At 35.1% G+C, this 13645-nt stretch overlaps 1 protein-coding gene across 8 annotated transcripts in view; it reads left to right on the top strand.

Moving 5' to 3' along the window:
* The window catches only part of NRG1 (neuregulin 1), a 144388-nt gene that overhangs the window by 113517 nt on the left and 17226 nt on the right, over nt 1-13645 (top strand). For 3 of the 8 annotated variants that reach the window (XM_058165828.1, XM_058165835.1, XM_058165832.1), the window contains 3 exons: nt 1957-2015; nt 6734-6757; nt 12701-12803. In XM_058165828.1, the coding sequence (XP_058021811.1) occupies nt 1957-2015; nt 6734-6757; nt 12701-12803 (186 nt within the window). Of the gene's footprint in view, nt 1-1315; nt 1396-1956; nt 2016-6733; nt 6758-12700; nt 12804-13645 lie in introns of all 8 variants that reach the window. The other 5 variants (XM_058165831.1, XM_058165836.1, XM_058165829.1 and 2 more) reach the window with 3 other exon arrangements.

Here is a 13645-nt window from a genome sequence, read left to right as displayed (position 1 = left end):
AGTCCTTGATAGAATCAAAAAGAGCATTTTGGGAGTAGAACACTCCTATATGATGAAGGCTCCCAGTTTTCTCCTGAGATAAATTCAAGCTCTGTTGCTTAATTTCCAAGAGTTTACGTCCACTGAGGAATTGCTTGTCAATATTTTATTTATTATTTAGATTTTTATACCGCCCTTCTCCCGAAGGACTCAGGGCGGTGTACAGCCAGATTAAAACAGTGCAATATACAAATTAAGACAACAGTTAAAATAACATATTATATAATTGGCCGAAAATGAAAACCGTCAAATTTGACCCCAAAAATAAAATACCCCAGTTAAAATTATTAAAATTCAAAGAATTTAAAAAGTTAAAAAGTTAAGCCAGTCCCACTTGAATAAACAAGTACGTTTTCAATTCACGGCGAAAAATATAAATCTGTTTGATTTTTACAGAGGACTTTTTATTACCAATTTTCCTGAGACATGGGTACAAATCTCTTTTCTTTAGCTAAAGCTTTAGAGTTTCTTATTGAAGTCCTGTTTGGTCAGTTTGCCTCCTTTATTCTGAATAACATTGCGGATCAGCTTTCTATTGGACACTAATAATAGAATAAATTTATTTTTGCCCCTGATTTTATATTGTTCTTGCTACTGGTAGTATTATATTGCTGTTTTGACATAATGCTGCCCAGAGTCCATTTGGCTTGCTCAAGTAATAAATTTAAACAAATAAACAAATAATAAGGAAGGAAGGAAGGAAGGAAGGAAGGAAGGAAAGAAAGAAAGAAAGAAAGAAAGAAAGAAAGAAAGAAAGAAAGAAAGAAAGAAAGAAAGAAAGAAAGAAAAAAAATTAAATATTGCATTCTTCTATTTTATCATATATTTTTTATTTGAAAATGTTATGCTCTGCTTTGGTAATTTTGTAGTCCAACTATAACATAAAAGTTCATGTTTCTGCATATTTATTAAAATATCAATGGATATGACAGTAGAGAAAAAGATAATATCTTTAATTGATCTTTCCATCAAAATAAATGCTGAAAGCACCAATGAATTCATGGTACAGCATTCTAGAAAGAGAAACATCAGCTGAAAATTTGTCTTCAGCGTTACTTTCTTTGATTGAATGTTTTAGTTTTGTTATTTGTGGTTGTCTTTTGGTGACACAGAGTTTGTTTAAATAAAAATGCAATGCTTTTGTCATCCATTTTCATTTTAAATTCTTTCTCCGAGGTCTTTTAGAGGAGTCTCATGTGCCATAGAAACAGAATAGGATTTTCTCTACCCCTGGGTTCTTCTCTTTTTAAATTGTGGATCACATTTTTGCCTTTAGGTGTCAGGATGGATTCTCTGGACCACGATGTGCTGAAGTTGTACCCATGAAAGTCCATAAATTGCCAAAAAGTCCACAAAGTATGTTTTAAAATAAGATGAAATCTGTTTTCTCCCCAAATTACAGCAATCAAAATCGCTATCATTTGATGTTTTCACTCTTCAGTTTAAACTGGGATCTTTTTCTTTTGCCTTTGACCATTCTGTGCAGATTTGACAGCACCAAACACCTATTATTGTTTTGGTAATTGCAGCAATTCTTTATTGTTCTGGTTGTCATTGCAAGTATTCTTATCCGGAATCTCTGAGGCTTTAGCCTTAATTTTTTAAAAAAGCTGGCTAGTGTAAACATTGCATTCAAGTTAACTGACTAATGACAATAATATCAAGTTGTCATTTCAGGTGTTGTACTTTCATATTTACTAAAATTAATCACCTTCCTCCTTAAATTGGTATTTGTGAAGCCATTTTTTTTTCTTCAAAACTTTTTCACTTTCTTGGCAATAAGAAACAGGCCCAATTTCTGAAGATGAATTCATCAAAGTTCTGCCTGCAGTCACTCAAGGAGCCTCTTAGCATATAATTGCCTCTTTTTCTTTTTCTCTGTTTTCTCTTTCTTTTTGTTTTTGTTTTTACTCTCAGGTGCCCAAATGAATTTACTGGTGATCGCTGTCAAAACTACGTAATGGCCAGCTTCTACAGTACGTCCACTTCCTTTCTGTCTCTGCCTGAATAGGAGCATGCTCAGTTTGGTGCTGCTTTCTCCTAGTCGCATCTTTCCTCAGATTTTCTTTTATTACTAAATGGATTCCATGAACCTTAATCTTGATTGCTTCTGCCTGTTTGCATGGTAATGATTGTCCAAGCAATGTCGAGACTTCAGCAAAATTGGAATAATAACAATGAAGGGGGGGGGGGGAGGAATGGTATTGATTCCAATTAATAGCTGTTCAAGGAGCTAAATATGAACATAAGGCTAAATATCATTACAAAGCTATAACTATCCAAATCTAATCCAAATGAAATATTTCTGAGCAATAGTCATGGAGGAAATTGGATATAAAACATGATTACATCATCCTTTATCAAATACAATCAATAAACGGTGCTGAAGAATATTTGAGGACAATGGTTCTAGTTAATTTTTAAAAAATATCCAACTTAACATAAATAAGAGAATGCCATTTATATGGCGTACATGTCACAATTCAGATTTATATATTGAATTGCAAGATTAACTGATTCTGGTTAAATGAATGTTAATATATTTTGCTTTGCCCTCATAACAAATGTTTAGTAGGGTTCTAAAGAGCTGTTTTAGAGTTACCCAAGAATTTGGACAGATCCAATGAGATTTTGGAAAACAACAATCTTTTGTAGTCTGACTTCCTGTAGAAATGTTACAGACTCTATCTCCCCATAATTCATTACCAGTAAGTCCAAATCTAAAACTGGCCATGAGATTATATGATGTGAACACTTTATGACTGCAGAGTTTGCCATAGAGATTTCTTACAGTTTTATGCATATCCTAATATTTTTGATTAAGTTGTCAGTGGAATACTAATGCTTAAAGAGTGTCATGTTCATTTAATGAGTGTTTCCTTAAAGCAGTGGCATCTCTTCTTTAAACTCCTGAAGAAGCCTGAACCAAAAAAACAAAACAAAACTATGACCTGCTTTAATGAGTAGCAGAGAGAACCTGTTTTTGCACATGGCCCAAAGCATTTCTTTCAAATCATTTTTGAAATGTGCAGAGCCCTACTAAACAGCCCTTGATGGTTTATTCAACAGCAGTGAAAAATGTCAGCTGCTTCATGATGATCCTGTTTAATTTCCATTGGCAAGGGTAGTGTGCATCAGTCATATGGGTTACATTTTTCATGTCTGTGAAAAAAATATATGAATAATTTATAACCATCCTAAGCACTCAGCTTCTAAATTAGAAGCGATTTCCCAAGGAGGGGTTTTTGAATTAATATTGCCTGGTATTTTTCTTGGGTTAAAAAGTCAATTAGTAGAGAGCTTGTTCTTGATATTTTCATTACCTAAATATATTTGGAAGAATTTTGTAACTTGTTTCCTATTATATAAAATGTTTAGGAACCAAGAATAAGTGAAGGCATAATATGAACAGGAAGTCTCTGCTTATCTAGAATAACAATTGAATCCTTTATTTGTAGATGGTAGATGATAGATAGATAGATAGATAGATAGATAGATAGATAGATAGATAGATAGATAGATAGATAGATAGATACTGACTTCAGCTCTATCTGAACGCTAAAAAATTCTGGACTCCTTAAATACGTTCACATACCATGATAACCCTTTTACCTAGAATATATATACCAAAGGTCTCTTTTAAAGCTTTAATAATATATTAAGTGAATATACATTTGCATCCCACAAGAATAACCCAAAATGAAGCAGTTTCAGATGGTCAGATATAAGTACAGATATACCAAAAAAAAGTTTTGTTTTTCTTTTGCTAATTAGTATAGTAACTTCAAAGTCACATTTATACAGTGGTTTGCCTGTGAGTAGCTGTAAAACACCTAATGAGGATTTATTTTATAATGTAGTCTAAGATAAAATGAATACAAAAAAAATAGACAAAGTAATTTTATAAGATGTAGTTACTACTGATACAAATAACTTTTTAGAAAATTGCCAGATTGCTTCTTGTATATTAATCCCATCAATAACCCTCCAACATCACAAAACGTAATCCTCGGTGGTTTCCAGTTCTAAGGGATATAAGTAGTCCTCAAGTTATGTCCATTCACTCAATGCCTGTTCAAAGTTACCATGGTGCTGAAAAAATGGATTTATAACCCAATTTCAGAGTTCCAGCCATTGCAGCACCCTCATCACCATGTAATGAATATTTGGGGCAGCCTACTGTTATGACCAACCTCTTGTGGCACCAATCCATCCTCTCTAATTGCCACCCAGGGTGCCTGCTCCCTAATGATCGCCTGTGATACCCACCATCCTGCCTTTTAATTGCATTCTATATTCAGCCAATTAAGATTAATTTTGAGGATAAATTTTACATTATCTTGTTGGCATTCAACAAGCAGAGGTCCACCAGTTTCAGGCAATGTAGAAATCTCCTTCGCTGCAAAACAGACAGTCAGCGAAATTACTAAAAGTAATTTTTACTTGGTTTAGGCTTATCTACCTTTGAAATTAGAGGCGGGAGGGGGGGGGAATGAGAGGTTCCTAAGGGATAATAGAATAAATCACTATGTTCTGTCCTAAAGCCAAATTATTTTAGATTTTAAATTGTTTCATTACAATTTTGGTAACTTCATTAAATTCATGCATAGATGATGATGATGGTGGTGCTCAACTTCAAAGCACTACAGAATTGAGCTTAGGGGTATGATGATACACGTCTACGTAGGCAGAACTGCCTAAACAAACAAACAAAAAAAGAAAAATTACAAAGCTGCTCCCCACAAAATTACAAAGCTGCTTCTTCTGTGTCTAAGAAAACAGAGTTTTAACAGCAAAGTACAAGCAAAGTGCTATCACTTTGCTATTTATAGGCTGTGTCCCTGTGTGATAATTATTTAAATAAGTTATTATAAATTTTAACATTCAAGGCAGACATAGTAAATAAAATCATAGTAGCTATGTAATACTGTGTGTATATGGAGCAATATATTTAGCACTGAACTTATTAGCAAGCATGACTGAGACTTTAAAAATCAAGAGAACATATGAATTTCAAATGTTAATTGGAATGCATTTATTCTGGAGTTAGAATAAGCAGTGCATGTTCCTTATGCATGATTTTAGCTGTGAACTACCATATGCAATAATATTTATGCATGAGCATGTCACTAATTCTACTGAAACTTCTATGCAACTGTAACTAATATGTATTATTAGTAGTGTTCATGTAAGCAAGTAACATTGGCTCTTAAGTATGTGGGAAAACCTATGTATTTTATTTAAACCTTAAAATATGACTGATTGTACACTGCTGGGAATATTTTAACATATAAGAAGTGAAAACAAATATAGTATATACTCACCTATAGAAAGGAATCAGCAATTGCTCCTGAATGATAAATATAGCAGTTATAGTTTGATACAAGAATTAAATGATAACATAGCAAAGCTGTGAGTAATCACTGAAAGTTTTATAAAGCCAGCAGTCTAATTTTATCGTTTATTTTTTTAAAAAACCGTAATCCATGCATTATGCACATTCCCAATATTGCAATGAAGTAGATTTTCAATCTGTATTAGTCTGTCTATAATAGTATCAAACAATTAATTAACAACTAAAGATGGAAGTAATTCTGTACTGTGGCTGAAGTATCAGTATAGTTTCATTGTAACAAATTATGCTGTCTGAATTAATTTCAGCAATTACAGTAGCCAGAACATAACAGGCACCCCATATGGGAGGTAGGCATTTGAAACTACACACAGTCCCTTTTTAGTCATTATCTGCTGCAATGCCATTGTTTTCTGCTCCCACTTCTATTAGAAAAAGAAGGAAAAAAATTCACTCGTAAGAGTCAATATTGTTATTATGTAGTATTCCGAAACTCATAATGTTTATACATCGTTTCATGGTTTTACAAAGGTACTCGTAAATCTGCCTCTGATCAGATTGATTCTCACTTTTTTTTTTTTGAGGCTTCATAACATACAACAATTTCAGTAATTCTTCTCATTACTTTTTATGATCTAAGAAGTGTTCCAAATCAGATTTAAAATCTCAGAAGAGGCTACTACCACCACAGGTTACAGAATGGTATAAATTTATACTTTGTCCCCACTATCGTGAGCTTGGAGTAGACTAAACCTAATTCTGCCTACAGCAGACTAAAGCAGTGTTTCTCAATCTCACCAACTTTTAAGATGTATAGACTTCAGTTCCCAAAATGCAGACTAGGGAATTTTGGGAATTAACGTCTACAAGTCTTAGTTGCTAAGATTGAAAAACAAGGAACAGGGTAGTTTTATGTCTAGCGAATTCCAAGATTAGTTCCCCGCTATGGATCATAGGTATACTAAGGAACATGTTTTATTTGGGGATATTTTGGACCTGAAATGTGACATAGATGATATAATAAACCCAGATACGTCAGTAATATCTTTAAGGGTTAAAATACATTGTTGAAGTCATCATGTTATTTAAATTATATGCAGGTACCATTGTGTGGTTTGGTTTAGAGCCAATATTTTTCTAAATAGTTTTTTAAAAAGAGCCTGTGAAAGCTTACATGAGCTCTGCACCATTAACCTTATGGCATTTGTCCTGTCTCAGTGTGCAAACACCTAATAGGTATAATATCCATGTGCAATTTGTTTTTTTCAGTAAGGTGTATTACTCTTTTCTGAAACTATTTTCCCTTTTCTTTCTTTTTATGTCAACTTTCTGCATTGGCAGAACATCTTGGGATTGAATTTATGGGTATGGACCAATCATTCCTTTTAGCTTGCTGAAAGATTGAAAACTTTTTTTTTCATTTCCTCACCTTCAATTCCTAACCAACTTCCTTGTGCTTCAAAAGGGATCATACAGCTATAACAGCCTTTGCCAGCTCCCTATTTACACTTAACTCAGCTTTCATAACCGTACGCCTGTGTGTGTTTGTTTGTTTGTGTCTGTTTGTATATCTGTGAGAGAGACAAAAACAGAGAGAAATGCACACACACTGTGGAATGTGCTTAAGATGCCCACAAAAGACAGGAAATGAACTTTTCTGATGGATAACTTGGCATTTTTTAAAAAATTTGCAACAATATATTACTGCTGCTATCTCTGAAAATACCTATGCAATTTTCACGTATGAAATTAACTGCTGGTAAAACATTCAGCAAATAACAAGGAGAAGTCTCCTTTTTGGAAAATATTAGGAGTAACTTGAAGTCATTCTATATAACCATTATTTACATATTTCCCTAAAACAACTGAATGAAAATACTTGTTGGATTTGCACCATGCAAAGGAAAAAGGTTATACAGGTAGTTACTGACTTACAACCATTTGGTTAGTAACCCTTCAAAGTTACAATAGCACCGAAAAAGTGACTTATGGGCATTTTTTGCACTTATCACATTAATGATTTTTTTACATGCATTCCCAGAGTGATGTGACCACCTTTTGCAACCTTCTGAGAAGCCAAGTCAATGGGGAAATCAGATTCACTTAACAATCATGATAATAACTTAAAAACTGCAGTGATTCACTTAACAACTGTGGCAAGAAAGGTCATAAAATGGGGCAAAACTTACTTAACAAATGTCTTGCTTGGCAATGCAAATGTTGGGTCAGTTGTGGTCTTAAGGACCACGTATACAATGGGCAGAAGAGGAAAGAAGGTGGAATACAGAGAAAGTGGGGGCACTATAAAATGTGAAGACCAAGCTATGGGCCTTCAGAATTAGGTCTGTTTTTCCCGTTCTAAGTGAAGAGAAATGGGGACTGAACCTGTAATTAATTATTTCAGAGCTACAGTTCTTTCCTTGTTATTCAGACCAGAAATTTATTTTGAGGTTGAAGAGGTGATATGGAAAGGTCTGTTCTTACCACATGACTTGTTTCCTTCATCTCCTATTCTTATTTAATTGAATGCTGCTTCAAACTCTAAATTAGACCTTACTCAGGACTTAAATTTTAACATTTAAACTGTTTTGGCTAGAAATGATTTTAAAGTGGTGGTGGGTATACTTGTATTTCTAAGCGTAAGCTTACACGCCCATTGCGACGCTTCAGATATGCAAGTATGAGTGAGTGGACATCCATTGGCAAAATAGTGGTGTTCTTCCTTTCATATTTTGTTCAGCTCTGGATGCTTTTGTTTCACTGCTGTTTAGGACTTCTTCGCTATGTTGCCCAGCCAGGATAATATACGTATTGATGTCACATTACATGCCTGGCAACATTATATTAAACACTTGTATGGCCTCATTCATAAAAGAAGGAAGGGAAAATGTAGCCTATAGCTAACACATCCATACCGACATATTTTTTCACAATTATTTCATAATTATTCCACATTGCCAATTCCAGAACCTCGCTATGTGGCAGGACTTTCCCCCGATGTCATATGATTGGCTATAAATCTCATGGTGCAGAGCAGTAGCGGGATTCAAATAATTTAACAACCGGTTCGCTCAGGGTCAGGTTGGCTGTCGTGGGAGGTGTGGCTCATCCCCGTCCTCCAGCTTCACTGCACGTGCGGGGTAACCCTCCCACGATGGCCAACCTGCTTGTTAAACCACCCTCCCCAACTATCCAAATGGATCCTGGGTGCTGTGCTGCCATTGAGAAGTGGGAAATGGAGCTGCTGGCATGAGGGGAGGAGGAGGAGCAGGGAGGAGAAGGGGGGAAAGCGGCCTTCTCCTTCCCTCGCACCGGTCGCTCCGCTGCCCGTTTCTTCCTTGCAGTGCAGGCAGAGCCCAGGATCCACTTTGATAGCAGGGCGGGTGGGAATAATTTAACAACTGGTTCACCCAAATTAGTATGAACCGGCTGAATCCCATCGCTGGTGCATAGCTATATTAAAATATATATATCCATACTAGCATCATGCTGCATGTGGCCAAGGATAGAAGCCAAGTAGATTGAAAAAAGAGAATGTTGGTTTAGTAATGTGAATACTAAACCATCGTATCCCGTAGTATCTGCATAAATGCAGCCATTGGGAAGGAGACATAAAGTCTGCAAAAGAGGATGCGCTCGACAAGAGATTTTGCAGAAAATGCATATTGTTAAAGTTCCAAGCAAGATCACACAACTCAAGAGAGAATGAGCAGGACTATTAGCGATGAGGAGACTGAAAAAAATGAGAGAACACTGAATAAGGCTCACCCTGCTTTTGCATTGCACTAAACATCCATAAAAAAATGTCACTAGAAAGGCACAATGCATCATCTCCATCATGATATAGCACTGAAAAAATCCCATATTATTATTATTATTATTATTATTATTATTATTATTATTATTATTATTATTATTATTATTATTATGGTTAATGTAAAACTCACACAACTTGTGCGCCCATCCTGGGCAGTGGGCAGGAGGGAAGCACACATAATTTTAACCAATTAATGATTGACGCTAGAAAGAGAATTCTGTTAACCCTTTAAGAACTGCATTATTCCCTATGTACTGGATTGTGTTAAGCATGGCTTTTGCTATCTCTCATTATATAGTAATAAGACTCCACTATTTGGCTAATCTATCAGTGCTTGCGGGAGAGCATAGGTTAGGAGTTATGCTGTATGTAAAATCCCTTTGAATTCCGCTTCAGTCTTACTTTCAAGCATTTTTCTTATTCTTCCTTCCAGTTATCAAGCATGCTGTGCCAGGCCTATAGTTGACTTTTCAACTTCTAACCTTATATTTCCCTTCAGCTTCCTCCTCTTCCTTCCTTCATCTGTTCCTTCCCTTCTTCTTTCTCTCCTGTCCCTCTTCCCATATTTGTGTTTCTTTCAGTACTTCTACTTCTTGTTCTTGGATTTTTGTTTGTATAATCATTTGAGCATTCTAGTTTTATTTTCTCACAAAACTGATCCTTCCTTCCTTATGTTCATAATCAATGTTGATTTATGTATAAATATGTTGAGAAACTCGTTAATCAATGTTTGTATTGGGGTTGGCTTGCAGGAAGCAATAATATGCATTGTATCATAGGTATGAAAGTTTGAAAGATAGTTTTTAAATTTTAGTTTGGGTTTATTTGGAATTTCATAGTATATTTCCTCAAAATATTTGAATATTCCTCAAATATTTTGAGAAAATATACTGTGTTCCTAAAAATCTGTTTCCTTCATATAAATTCCATTGAATGTAAGGAATTTGAGAGGATAACTAATAGCTCTTAACAAGAATCTGAAAGAGATAATAAATAACCTTTACTTTCTCCAATGTATATATTTATACACAAATTCATAATTCATGGTAAGTGAGCCTGAAAATTTAGTGTCTGGGTAGCCTATTCCTTACACCTAAGAGCAGTGTACGAACAAAACGATAAAAACCATAATATAGATTTTTTTTCAGATAGTCTCAAATCCCGGCAGTATTGTCATTAAAATTAGTATTAGATATTGAAATTAACAAGAAAGGTACTTCCAATTTTATTAATGTCCAAAAAAAAAAGAAGTACCGTATATACTCGAATATAAGCCGATCCGAGTATAAGCCGAGGTCCCCAATTTTACCCCAAAAACTGGGGTAAACTGGGGACTCGAGTATAAGCCGAGGGTGGGAAATGAGGCACCTACCGGTTGGGGAAACCCTCCCTCCCTCAGCTGAGAAGGCTGGCGGCCCCCGCCCGCCTCTCACTGCACCGCAGGGCTTCCCGCCGTCCGTAAAATGTGAAAAAGAAAAAAAACTCGAGTATAAGCCGTATATACTCGAGTATAAGCCGAGGGCTTAAAAAAAAACTCGAGTATAAGCCGTATAGACCCGAGTATAAGCCGAGGGGACGTTTTTCAGCACAAAAAACGTGCTGAAAAACTCGGCTTATACTCGAGTATATACGGTACCTTTGAACCTCAGGAGATTTAGCTAAATGTTCTTCAAGGGATAATTAATTCCACAAAGGGGAGCTAAACATAAAGAGGCCATTGATTGCAATTAAATATTTTATCCTATAATCTGTTATGATCTGATAACTCAAGGGAAAACCAAAAGCTGTTAACATACATTCCTTCATTCACATGAGTCTGAACCTTTCCAAGCTCACTAGGATTTTACTCTCAGCTAGAGGAGCATGGCCTCCCCTTAATTTGATCATTTTGCCATATGAAAGTAGTGTGCTGAAAATAGCATTGAAAATTATGCAATAAGCATTTGATCAAATCTTATCTCCCATTTAAAAAAAAATCCAGACAGCATGTTTTTCCCCTCTTCAAAATGGTTACATATCAATAAGCGGCCTTGCATATCAGCAGACACGACCAATTATTGGATCTTGGCCAACATGACATAGTCAAACTATATATTGGGTCAGTGTCTAAGAAAATATTTGGATCCTTAGAGCAACAGTGACCACAGAAGTCAGGAATTTGGGACCTGACAGTGCTTATTGCCAAAAATCAATCTGAAACAACAGGCTAAGGCAAAGCAAGCCCTAACAGATGTCTTATCTGCAAACATACAAAGAACACCAGACCAGGAAATTGCCAAATACAAACTATCGCAAAGTAGAAAAGTAACAGATTTTCAAATCCTGTTCCACTGATGACAAACTTGTTTCCAAGAGTACTATTTTTTCCAGTCTCCTTTCTTTAATTCTGCATAGTCATATTCCTAAAAATATTCCCATTATGAATGCAAATTCTTGTCGGTTGCTCACACGATGGATACTTCGAGGTTGGCAACTATATGACTGCACAATTTTAAATTAAAAGCTAAATAAATTTGAGCAACCAAATAAGATAAAGAAAAAAAAGAAAAAAGTACAAAGTTCTGGCTCATTCTGGTATTTAATCCTGTGCACCGTTGGTATCAGTGTCCTAAATGTATCATTTCCTTTGTTTAGCATATAAACTATGTTTTGCCAAGTGGAATGTGATTATCATTCCAGGCAAAACATTGTTTTGCCCTAAGAATTAGTTCATATTGATTATAGTATCTTAGACTGAGATCACTGCAGTAGAACAGATTTTTTTCACCCAAATACCATCATCTTTTGTTTACTATTCAATCAACCATATAATGTCTATGGTACAATGCATACTGCCTATTGGAGGGGTGGATAAACTTAAATGTTACTGTCAATTCCTGATGAATTATGCAATTTTCCCATGTGGTGTAGCAAAATTCAAAGTAGAATGTAACATTCCTTATGTAAAGATTGGTGTAGATCAGGGGTGTCAAATGCGCAGGCCATGCCCATCCCAGCTCCGTGAAGGAAAAACATTGCAATACACAACGTGACGCGCGAATTTGACACCTGTGGTGTAGACCAAAATAATATTGAAAAAACACCTGGATATTTTAAATTACCACAAGAGACTGTGAAGAGAAAATTGGGAGGAGGGAGGTCCAATCTTTATCCCAGCTATCTTTGCAAGAAAACCCCATTTTTAAACAAAATGACTTGTTCTATCAGTGCCTTGTTTTTATTTCATTAGACTGCTTCATAAAATTTAAATTATGTTAAGCAAAACATTGAATTGTGATTTGATTTGATTTAATTTAAATTTAACTTAAATTGTCTTTATTTTAAGCTTCTCACATCAGTGATACTGAATATAGTTCGTAATTTTTGAGCATAAAGTTTGTCATACTTTCACTGTAGCTATAAATTGATAGACTGTAAGCTGTATTTAGTGATCTCTTGTTTTTTCCAACTAGTGTATATATTATAACCATCTATATTTTCTCATTTTCTAGAAGCTGAGGAACTCTACCAGAAAAGGGTGTTGACCATAACTGGCATTTGCATTGCTCTCCTTGTTGTTGGCATCATGTGTGTTGTGGCATACTGCAAAACCAAGTAAACACCCTTTTTCCTTTTTTCTATAATTTTGTGATCACGACCTCACAAAACAAAGCAAACTTAAAAAAATATGTTTTCATCTTGATATACAATTAGATGGCTTAATGAACTTTTAAAAAATTCTCTGTAAGTTTGTAAGCCTGGCTGGAATGTAGTATGTAATTTGTCACAGCTTTTCATAGGAAGTGATTCCTTAGAATCTAATCTAATTCATGATCCATTGAGATCATTGCAGAAACATCCCATTTGCTTTGAAAGGCTTCCACCTTTAAACTTGTTGTACCACATGATATTACACACAATGACTGAGCTGGGCTTAAATCCAAGACTGTCTTTATCTTTAGCAGTGTGTGAGATGCGGTAAATCACACTAATAATGAATGTCAAAAGGTGCCTGATAAATGAAACTTGGAACCTCCAAATTTCTAGCCCCTTCCAATCAATTGGCAACAATTGATGTTGTTGATATTATGGTTTATTATGTAAATATAACCTCATATTGACTTTTTACAACTTTCAGGAAATGTTTTAAAGCTTTCCTTCACAATCATTATGATTATGTTTATCTTTCCAAATTAAAGCACGGCATCAGAGTGAGCTCTTCAGGCAAAAATATTTCAGACTCAGAGCTGTGTATTGCTAAGTGTATTGGTGATATATTTTTTACAGGCAAAACTATTGACTTTTATGGCATTTAAAGAAATAAAAGACATGCCCAACCTTCAAGGCGCCCTTCCCATTTTTTCATCTATCCATCTTCTGAATAGAGAGAAGTCAAAACTTTTATTAAACTTGATAAGCTGTCCAAAGTTTTCTATGTATGTTTTCTTTCCCTATTG

Source organism: Ahaetulla prasina, chromosome 2 (assembly GCF_028640845.1).
Source record: "Ahaetulla prasina isolate Xishuangbanna chromosome 2, ASM2864084v1, whole genome shotgun sequence".
NCBI classification, from domain to species: domain Eukaryota; kingdom Metazoa; phylum Chordata; class Lepidosauria; order Squamata; family Colubridae; genus Ahaetulla; species Ahaetulla prasina.
The sequence above is the reverse complement of the archived record's forward strand: the minus strand, read 5'-3'. Positions and strand labels throughout refer to the sequence as shown.